This window comes from Drosophila pseudoobscura, chromosome 4, assembly GCF_009870125.1.
Source record: "Drosophila pseudoobscura strain MV-25-SWS-2005 chromosome 4, UCI_Dpse_MV25, whole genome shotgun sequence".
Taxonomy (NCBI): Eukaryota; Metazoa; Arthropoda; class Insecta; order Diptera; family Drosophilidae; genus Drosophila; species Drosophila pseudoobscura.
This window is the reverse complement of record NC_046681.1, coordinates 17,189,335-17,199,581: the sequence shown is the minus strand read 5'-3', so window position 1 is coordinate 17,199,581 and position 10,247 is coordinate 17,189,335. Positions and strand designations below refer to the sequence as shown.

The 10,247-nt window shown below is 38.0% G+C and overlaps 3 protein-coding genes across 4 annotated transcripts; 2 read left to right on the top strand and 1 right to left on the bottom strand.

Moving 5' to 3' along the window:
- The first annotated feature begins 222 nt into the window (after positions 1-222).
- On the top strand, positions 223-1,495 carry Art8 (Arginine methyltransferase 8). The gene is made up of 2 exons (XM_033381140.1): positions 223-355; positions 414-1,495. The coding sequence occupies exons 1-2, from the start codon at positions 317-319 to the stop codon at positions 1,401-1,403; spliced, it is 1,029 nt and encodes a 342-aa protein (XP_033237031.1). The 5' UTR covers positions 223-316; the 3' UTR covers positions 1,404-1,495.
- Nup154 (nuclear pore complex protein Nup154) lies at positions 1,430-7,129 on the bottom strand. Of its 2 annotated transcripts, none has more exons than XM_033381138.1 (12): positions 6,525-7,129; positions 6,308-6,470; positions 5,751-6,244; positions 5,519-5,691; positions 4,505-5,463; positions 4,211-4,447; positions 3,723-3,884; positions 3,106-3,652; positions 2,501-3,050; positions 1,962-2,428; positions 1,759-1,881; positions 1,430-1,690 (listed from the first exon to the last, which is right to left on the bottom strand). In XM_033381138.1, exons 1-12 carry the CDS (start codon positions 6,621-6,623, stop codon positions 1,558-1,560), a joined length of 4,107 nt encoding a protein of 1,368 aa, XP_033237029.1. In that variant the 5' UTR covers positions 6,624-7,129; the 3' UTR covers positions 1,430-1,557. The 2 variants fall into 2 exon arrangements, with proteins under 2 accessions (XP_033237029.1, XP_033237030.1); XM_033381139.1 differs by having other exon boundaries at positions 6,308-6,463.
- A 1,480-nt stretch (positions 7,130-8,609) lies between these two features.
- RpL9 (ribosomal protein L9) lies at positions 8,610-9,789 on the top strand. The gene is made up of 3 exons (XM_015188914.2): positions 8,610-8,733; positions 9,074-9,324; positions 9,383-9,789. Exons 2-3 carry the CDS (start codon positions 9,084-9,086, stop codon positions 9,712-9,714), a joined length of 573 nt encoding a protein of 190 aa, XP_015044400.1. The 5' UTR covers positions 8,610-8,733; positions 9,074-9,083; the 3' UTR covers positions 9,715-9,789.
- The last annotated feature ends 458 nt before the right edge of the window (positions 9,790-10,247 follow it).

The window sequence follows — 10,247 nt, the reverse complement described above, 5'->3', positions numbered from 1 at the left end:
TTTAACGCATGTTTGCATAATTTGTATAGTTTATTATCAACCTGTTTAAAATAAGGAAATAAATGTGTAATTATATTATTGTAATATTTTATATTTTGTGGTATAAATCAAACAAATAACAGCTATTATTTTATTTCCCGCGCCCTTGTGTATAATTGCATCATGAACTGGCACATCTATATACTGTATGGTTAGTGGTATAATAGAACTGGAAATTGTCGGTATATTTACCGTATTTCTTATCGATAAGTCCGCGGTCACACTGTTTGTTTTGTTCTGAGTTTTTACGAAAAGCACGTTGGTTTATTCTGCAGATATGTCTAATCCTTACTTCGATGAATACGAAAATTTAGAGGAAAGTTTATTTATATAAATAATTAAAGAGCACATAAATTATAAGATTTTGTTTTTAGGTCCATGAGCTAATGTTGAAAGATCGACCCCGGCAGATTGCATACTGCAATGCCATTCTGGGCAACAAAGACATATTTAAAGATAAAGTTGTATTAGATGTTGGTGCTGGTACTGGGATACTTTCAGCTTTCTGTGCAAAGGCAGGAGCTCGGTTGGTCTATGCCGTAGAAGCGTCTAACGTAGCTACAAAAGTTGCTTTGGATCTAATGCAAGATAATGGTTTAACAAGCATTGTTAAAGTTATTCACTCTAGAGTAGAAGAATTGGTCCTTCCTGTTTCATCTGAGAAAGTTGATATTATTGTTTCCGAATGGATGGGGTTTTATTTACTCCATGAAGGTATGCTCGGTTCAGTTCTTCTGGCTAGGGACAAATTTCTGAAAGCAGATGGATTAATGTTTCCCACAGAGTGCACGATTTTTGTGGCACCTTGCTCTGTTCCATCTCTGTTTGATTATTGGCAGAATATTGATGGTATAAAAATGGATAGTTTTGCTAAAAAGCTGAGAACGCAAAAGTCGACTAGGCCAGAGATTACACAGTTGGATCCTAAAAATTTGCTACACGAGGGTGTCGTTCTTCATTGGATGAACTTGCTCGATGTGGATATGGCTGAACTTGAGGAAGTTCGTTTTAAGGATGTCGTTGCGGCACAAAGAGGGGGAAACCATCAAGGATTTTGCATTTGGTTTGAGGTGCTATTTCCAGGCAATGAAGCCGTGTTTCTTAGCACATCTCCTTTCGCCCCGGAAACGCATTGGAAGCAGTGTGTAGTAGTTCTACCACAAGACGCTTGCGAAACTGTTGATGAAAAATCACCAATAGCATTTCAAATCTCTATGACGCGCAGCGCAAGTGACATGCGGAAGTACAATTTGGAAGTCGAGCTTCTCGATCCGAATATCGAAGAACACCCCGTGCCATGTTCCTGCCATATGACTAAATGTATACTTACTGAAGCACACTTAAAAACTATAAATACATCGTGATTTTATAATTGTTGTGCGGAACATAATAAAGAGTAAACCAATTTATTTAAAACTCTTAATACAAATACAATATATATCTCAGTCAAATTTAACATCTATTAAATTTATTCTTAATTTTGCTCTTCTCAATTTAGTTAAAATTCATATTTTAAAACTAACCCAACAGCCGTTGCAATCTGCATTGTAGCTCTTTAAGACTCTGCTGTAATCGATTTGTGTCTGGCTTCTGATAACATATATTCAAGCAGGCAGCCACTATGTCCTGAGCCTTTCCAATAATTCGTCTCCTGTGAGGAGAGTATTGACAATTACGTTTTTAAATTTAAAAAAAGAAATATTTGCAAACCAAACATACTTTGAGCGGTACCAGATAGCATGGGCGTTGTCCGCAAGAAGAGATACCACACGAATTGCGGATTGGATTAAGTGCCACTCGTTGCCTTCATTTGCCCAGACACGTTCATTCATTGAAATCATTCTGAAAAAAGTTGAAAATGATTAACAAAACACGAAAACATCTTCTCGCTCCTACAGCACGAATAAAATAATACAACATACCTTGAGTAGTATTCAAGAATTAACTCCAGGTCAAGGTTCATGGTTACCAGTTTTTCTGGGACCGTTCCTTCGGGCATACGCAGCTGACAAGCTTTAATTTCCAGCTCCCTTATCAAAAAAGCGAATGGGAAGCAAGCTCCCGACTCAGCATATTCACGCACTAATAGTTCAATTTTGCTGAACAACCTGTTGGTGCGGTCCTGAGTGGATCCTGGGTCTTCTACTAAGCTGCTGATTATGTTACCCCACACCGACTCTATAAGCAAGGGATCGTTGTGATGGGAGCAATTAAGTATCGACAATTGGCACTCCCAAAGATTAAAGGGCTCAGCAAAACGCTGGTATAATGGTGTGATTTCGTATAGTGAGTAATTTAATTCTTTTACGGCCATTGTGGCGTCTGGATTTTTTTGTGCCAACGCCGTCATATCAACAAGAACCGCTTTTTGAACTCGAGCTATTTCCAGCTGAAATTTGAAATTTAAAATAACAAAAAATAATTCAATGTCAATTTACGAGTGCATTCAAATGAACGTTACCTTGTCTTCTAGTTCCTTTAAGAATATCCCACTGGTTACAGAGGAGCCAACGTTCCCATTGCGCATACACATAACGGCCCTAACCAAATAGTCAATGCGTTGTTCCAGAGTTATGTTTTCACTGCGTGTCATTGCCAAATTATCCAAAATTTTTGCTGCCTGGGAATGGTATCCATTCTTCTCATAATACTTCCAAAGCAAATCGGTTAAAATGACATTATCCGGATTACGTGTTACACTTCGGCGCAAAAACTCTCCCAATGTTGGCTCTACCACTTCCAAAAGTTCAGTTAACATGTCATGAGCGAGCAACCATTCGTAGAGAGTTACATGAATTAAAGGGTCTTTTATTTGGAGAGTCTGGGCAGCAATTTTTGAAATTGATGGCTTCGATTTGTATTCAGCATTACAGCTGTCCCCAGGGTCTACATTAGATCCGGGAGTGTTGCAGAGATAATACGGTAATGTTTGATCTTGAATAGATGTATTATTACAGGTAGCCTGGTAGACGTGATCTAGCATAAGTTGCACCTCCTTGTAATAGTTCATCCTGAAATAATAATTTTGAGTTGCTCGGACTGATCTCAGATTCTTAATTTACTTACCGGGTGACAAAATATGAATAACCTTCACGGTCTTCAGGCGGCTCGTCGTTGTTATAGAAGTGAACTCCAACTTCCTCAGGATCGCTCTTTGATGCACAAATGGCTGTCAGTTCGACTACACCCTCGAAAAAGTCGACGGAAATAAAAAGTTGACAAATGCTATGCAGCGGCAATGTGGGTGCCGCTTCCTTGCACATTTGCAACGTTGTTCTCAACTTTTGTTTCTTCTCCACAGGTGAGGTGCAATTTTTAGCACTCATTAGAAGCTCTGTGGCCTTGTATGTAACAGCATCCTCATGCCTATACAGATTCGGGCATAGCTCACGTAAATTCTTTGATACTTCCGATACACCAGTTTTATCCTTGAGGTATAGATTGATCAGTGAAATTATTAAAAATGCGCACACTTCGGATCGTGTAAGCATCAAGTCGCGAAAGGTGCAACACCTCAGAACCTTCTGGTGCTCGGGACTAAGCTGCAGACAAAGGTGTTGAAATGAATGCGAATTCAGAATGCTCCACAGGGATATGACCTCACAGGCATGCTCTAGTAAAAAGTTCAAATTAGTGGACTCCAGATTTTTTGCGATTAAATAGAACATTAAATCTACACTTACTGACAAAAAGGTTCAAAGCTGAAAGCGACCGTTTTTCCTCAACCTGAGCCTGCTCCGTCATGCTCCTTTGATCCGACATGGGCAAATGGCTGTTGGCCATCAACATTGTTGTGTATCCATTCGTTTTGTCCAATTGACTGTCGAAAGGCACTCGGGTAGAGGCTACAAATTTAAAGAATATAAATTAGTTCGTTGGCGATTGTGACTAATTCCGATCAAATATTATTATACCGGATACTCAAAAACAGATTTGTGGTGAAAGTGAATGTGTGCACACCCACTTGATCAGCATCAATGGTCGAAACGAACTTGTTTCATTGTGATATCATTGGCCATTAATGTTGACTAAGAATATATGTATATACTTTCTGGGATCCGAAACGCTTCCTTCTGGATGTTGAACACATCAACTTTCACCAAAAATCGAACATTCCCCTTTACTCTTTGAGTGTCGGGTATAAAAATATGTATGTATGTAAGCTACTTACAGGAAATATCATGCACAGAATGCACTTCCAGAAAACTACGCAATGAACGTAGGTCGGACAATAGGGATGCACAATCGCCTGGACCTAATTTGGTGCAGAAATTTTCATCGACACAATTGAGTTTCCAAATAGATCGCAACATCCGGGAGACATATAGGTATAGTCCGTCATGTTTTGACGAAAAAACTATCGCTGCATTTTCCTGACCAAGTGCCTGGGATGACTGCAAAATCCCAGCTGAAATTAATTATTAGTTAACTTTTAAGCTTTCACCAGTTTGTTGAGCGTAAGTACCTTGACTTGTATGCTGATTGTACTGAAATGCGGCATATTGCGTAGAGGGGAGAGTTGATTTATTTTGCATTGGTGTCGACATGAACATGGGCAACCGCTCTGTCCCTATGGCTGAATTCGAAGACAATGTTTGATTGGGTAAGTTACGATTATTAGCATTCGAAAACTTTTGATTTTGAAAGCATGGTTCTCCGCCGTACAGCATAAAAGCCTGGGTGGCCCACAACGCTATATCGCCACCACGATATTTTTCAGAAGTGGCTATCAGTAAACACGTAGCACAGGCCTCGCGTTTATTTTGCGATTGGAAAAACATTTTTACTTCCTCATGATGCGGACCATTGCACGCCAACAAGATCTGCAGCAGTATGTCTGGCGATTTTAGCAACTCTATGATATGAGTGCCTTGGTTTGTTAGCAAAGCGACTCGGCGCGGGTTGCGTGCCTTGTATAAAGGGGAATTAAGAAGAGGCCTAGAGGGATCGTGTACCTCAGCTAAGCCCCAAACAATGCCATCCAAGCTTTCCAGAGCTGTTGATTCCACGAGATACGTGTGATTAACTGACGGTACAGAGCTAACCGACCACAATATGTCCTGATCTTGCTGTTGAGTCGTAATCATTAACATTGTTTCCTCCGAGTAGTGTGCTGCATGTACCTCCCTAGGTTTATTGGTTGTTGCGTTAGGTGTGTACCCCGGGGGAAGTCGAACATGGAGTAAGTAAAGTCCCTTCGGCGCGTCTACTCCCGCTGACAGTGGTGGCTGACCACTGCCGAAATATTCGGTTTGTGGGCAGGGTGTTGTTGCGTTAAAAGACTGTTGCGTATTCAGCGATGTGGTGGAGAAATACAGACGTACGCCGCACTGCGTAACAGCGACAAGGTGCAGCTTGTTTGATTCATCTTCGATAAGGGGACATATTGCCCTAACAGCTTTAAAAATAGATGGGTCAACAGTCCTAAAAACAATATGGTTTAGATATTTGTACAGAAATCCACATAAATCGAACATACGTAATCAAGCTGACTGCTTTGTTAGTAATATCACTTTGGGTGATCTTAGACAGTCTTCGCACATTTGCATAATTCGATCCGATATCCCAAGCCTCAATTGATCCATTTTCCGTTAGAATATATAGCAGTCTGCGACTATTGTCGATGGCAATAGTCTGGATGGGATCAACTTCCTATAAAATAAGAAAAAATCAATCGAGTGTTCAAATTTGTATCAGCATTGCGTGCGTACCGAAAATACTTTGAGAAAACTCGGGACCATGTAAGAAACGAGATTTTGGGAGAGGTTTATCTTCTTGCAACGTTTTCCAAACCAGCTAGTTTCAGCCTGATAGAACACCTCATATAAGCAGCCATCACGACCACCTAAAAAAATGCGTCCGTCGTCTGTTCCTTTTATGACGCTGATTGATACATTGTCAGTTCCAATCACAAATATTGGCCTGTTCATTAGTTGCATTTCATTGTACGAATTCTCTCCAAATGTGACGCCCAAGACAATTACCTCTATAGGTGTCGTCAAAACTAAAAGATACATAACATCTTTCACAAAGACGTCAGGCTTCGGCTTTACCAATCCAACGCTCACAATCAAATGGCTTAACCCATCATAGTATGCAACATCTCGTGTTTGATTATATGTCCATATGTAAATCTCAGAATCAATGGTTAGCCAAGCGCGACCAATTTCAGGAAACAACCCCATGTTACAATGACATTTTACATCTGCGTGTTATATTTGTAATTGTATACCAGTTATCAATGTGAATAATGCCGCACTATACATACGCTTAAAGTGTTCCAGAATTTCATTTGGTATTGCAGATTTTGTGACAGTTCGCAGTTGTTTTAGGTTATGTGCATTATCTGATTTTAAGTATGCAAGGCTCTGGTAGTCGTAATCATTTAGGCCACTCATCGTGGGTCTACCATGCTGGCTAACACCTGTTAACTAAAATAGAAGCTTTATAAGATTTTGAAAGCTATATAACACCTTGTAACTCACTTCCAATAGACCAGGCTTTTGTCTGTCGAGATTATCGTGCCACTCCAGCATATTTCCTGCAGTTGATAAAAATTCAAACTGCGCGGGCGTAGCAGTCATTTTGTTTTGTAAATATTTAGCTAGAAAGCACAAACTATACTGCTAAGCGCGCAGCAACACAAATATATTAGAAAGACGCTCAAAAAAGACCAATGCGAGGAGTAAAGCCGGCTGGTTATACCAACGCCACTAGAAACAGATCCCACCTTTAATTAGCGATGATAGTTCGGCAGTTCGGTAGTTCGGCATACATCGAAAGTAATATAATCGTTTGTTTCCACTCTTAAAAAATTCCCATTCCAGAAACAATCGATAAGTGGAAATGGACTTGCGTTAAATTATCACTGGTAATACCAAGTTGTGTTGATGGGATAAATGTGCAATAAAATTGCTCCATAAGAATCCAAATCTAAAATTACTTAAATGCAGATTCCGTTGTTATTATTTGTATGATCGAACTGATAATAAATTTAGATGTAAGTTTAATTATGGTTTTTTATAACGGTTATGATGTGGTTATGATATGGGTATATTTGCTGCTCATGTATGTATATATATATTTTTGTTTTCCCAATATATTGAGAGACTGAAAAACTGACTGATAGATCAAAGTACAGTGGGGCCTATGCTCGATAAACTTTGAATAAATCAGCAAGTTTAGTCAGCTTATCTCCAGCAGGTATCAGCAATCCCTTTTTCATTCGAAACACCTAAAGTCGCCCCAATCATTTTTTTGTTAACTTTTTTAATTCTTCAGAGGTAAATAAACCACTTTTTAGCTACTTATTCTATTAGTGTTCAGGTTCAGCTATTGTGTTTCGACATCGATAACAAACTCGCGGCAGTGTAAATGCCTGGTTAATAGCTTATTTACACTGACTCTATTAGACTGCAATTGCTTAGTTACTAGCCTAGTTAATTAATCTGGCCAACAACACAAAATATTTTTAGCTAACAGCTTAATGCCAAACATAACAGAGGGTTTTGTACGCCCAATACACTCAATTATGGACTTCACATCAATTACATGTGAAACGTTGACAAAAATGTGCGAAATAATGATCAAATTAAATTAATATTCGAATATGGAACTTTTTTCTGCTGATATCGCAAAATGCACAAGTCAGTGAAAATCGATATGCACTCACACTTAGTCTAGCCAAATAGTCGGTAGGTTTGCTGAATAAGTGCGCTCGCTTATTTCTATTGAGTTATTTCCGTACACTGTTGGAACGGTGGGAAAAATTTGAGATGTGAAACACTACCAATTGTCTGAATTGGTAACTTTCACAAGATGAAATAAATAAATTGTATATTTTATTGGATACAAAATAACAATACATTTATTTTCTTCTTATATTTTGTTATATTCAAGCAGACTATCAATACTAAAAATTTGTGAATTTTTACGTTTTGGCTGAAAACGTAGCCCCAAAAGTAAGTCAAAGGCAATTACCATTTATACGCTCCATATCCGCAAATTTGATGAATTTGCGTAAGAAATCAAAAACTGATCCCCGATCAAGTTGCTGGTGGACGCGGTGATTTTTTTTTGTTGAATGTTAATGGATGCCAATAACTGCAAACAAAAACTAAGAAACAATAATGAGAGAACAACGTGAGCGATTAACATAATATTGCTATACTATTATGAGCAGAATTTCCTGATCAATAAAAAACTATCGAGTGAAAAATATGCATCTAAAAAAATTCACTGCAAATAGAAATATATATTAATTTATATCTTTAATTAAAAGTTATCTGCTAATAATGGTACTTATATACTTACGAAATGTGGAAAGGAGGAAAGAAGTGAAGTTAAAAGTTTGTTAAATTTAGGTGATCTTAAATATTACATGCTTAAAGTTTAGTTCAGGGGATAATGCATGACAGATAGAGTTATCTGGCAAACAAAATGGAATAAACAAACAGAATTGCCTTAAACCTGTTTCTACTTTACACTGAAAATCTACAAAAATCAAATAGTTGTATGTTATGTTGAATTAAATCTGATAGTATAACCAATAAAATAGATATGCAGTTGAACTAGTTCCAAAATAATCACTTCGAACCCACTTCAGGCGCCTACGACGATCTGGCAGCACCACTCATTGGAAACGTCAAAAATACCTTTCCTTTTTTCAGCCTTTTTCCGGTCGGTTTACGGAGCGTAAGTTGTAGAATTTTTGTTTAGAAAGAAATGTTCAAACATCGAAATAACTGTTTTTGATTAATTTGTATTGAATATGTTACGTGGCAGTAAAGATATCAGGCTTATGGTATTTTCGTAAATTTACTCCATTATCGCTTGTTCATGATAAACTGTGATTGTGTGAAAGAATGAAGGAGAATTCAAAACATAATTGTGTACATACAATTGCATAAAATAAATCTAAGTTGTCAAATGAATGTGCATGCATATGTACATATATCATTGTCACAAAAATGTTATATTCAGATGTTTATATGAATAGTCTTTATACTAATGGATGTTTTATCTGTGGTTTTAGTGCCATCAAAATGCGGACGATCAACTCGAACCAGTGCGTGAAAATCCCCAAGGACATCAAGGCCTCGGTGAAGGCTCGAGTAGTAACCATTACCGGTACTCGCGGCGTCCTGAAACGTAGCTTCAAGCATTTGGCTTTGGACATGTATATGTCTGACAAACGTACGTTGAAAGTAGAGAAATGGTTTGGAACAAAGAAGGAGCTTGCGGCAGTACGTACCGTCTGCAGTCATATTGAGAATATGATTAAGGGTAAGGAAACAGTATATAATAATGCTTAATGTTGATGCTGATATTTCTGCGATTACAGGAGTAACGTTTGGCTTTCAATACAAGATGCGTGCTGTCTATGCCCATTTCCCCATTAACTGTGTCACTTCCGAAAACAACACAGTTATTGAAATCAGGAACTTTTTGGGTGAAAAGTACATTCGCCGTGTAGAAATGGCACCTGGTGTGACTGTCGTGAACTCCACAGCCCAAAAAGACGAGCTTATCGTTGAGGGTAACGATATCGAGTCTGTATCTGGATCAGCAGCGCTCATTCAACAATCGACTACCGTCAAAAATAAGGATATTCGTAAATTCCTTGACGGCCTTTATGTCTCTGAGAAGACGACCGTAGTGAAGGTGGAATCTTAGACAATAGACATTATATTGTGCTTCAACCTGAAATGTTAATAAACTAATGGCCGAAACTCAATGAGGATGAAAAAATGTCGGATATTTGATCATAATATTTACTAATAATTTATTAGAACATTTCAAATTGTTGGTCTAATGAGACATCGCAATATGTATGTATACATTTTCACAGATCTAAAATTACGTTTATTTATTTAAACATACAGTATACATATAGAACATATAGCCATATACGAACACAGCTTACAAAACATCACGACTTGGGGAAAATTTATCGTTTTGACAACTGTTGATTACTGCAGTTATTCAAACGAAGTACTACTTGTGTTCCGATAGGATTACAATTATGTCAAAAAAAAATCTCAATTATGATGAAATTGTCATATTAGATAGTTTATGAAAAAATCCACCAACGGAGACAAGTGAACCAAAAATCTGGCGTTGATTATCCTTGGTACTTGGATCTAAAAATCGATAATCCCTGCTCCCAGCTTAACTGGAAAGACAATCTGACGCATATCTCTCTTGCT

What these genes read in the sequence shown, in the direction of transcription:
- Art8 (XM_033381140.1), top strand. Translation starts at nt 317, where the DNA reads ATGTCTAATCCTTACTTCGATGAATACGAAAATTTAGAG. An exon ending in ATGAATACGAAAATTTAGAG is followed by an intron (nt 356 to 413) that starts GAAAGTTTATTT and finishes TTTTGTTTTTAG; the next exon opens with GTCCATGAGCTAATGTTGAA.
- Nup154 (XM_033381138.1), bottom strand. Translation starts at nt 6,623, where the DNA reads ATGACTGCTACGCCCGCGCAGTTTGAATTTTTATCAACTGCAGGAAAT. An exon ending in CAATCAGCATACAAGTCAAG is followed by an intron (nt 4,448 to 4,504) that starts GTACTTACGCTC and finishes AATTAATTTCAG; the next exon opens with CTGGGATTTTGCAGTCATCC. An exon ending in GCTATCTGGTACCGCTCAAA is followed by an intron (nt 1,691 to 1,758) that starts GTATGTTTGGTT and finishes CTCTCCTCACAG; the next exon opens with GAGACGAATTATTGGAAAGG.
- RpL9 (XM_015188914.2), top strand. Translation starts at nt 9,084, where the DNA reads ATGCGGACGATCAACTCGAACCAGTGCGTGAAAATCCCCAAGGACATC. An exon ending in TATTGAGAATATGATTAAGG is followed by an intron (nt 9,325 to 9,382) that starts GTAAGGAAACAG and finishes CTGCGATTACAG; the next exon opens with GAGTAACGTTTGGCTTTCAA.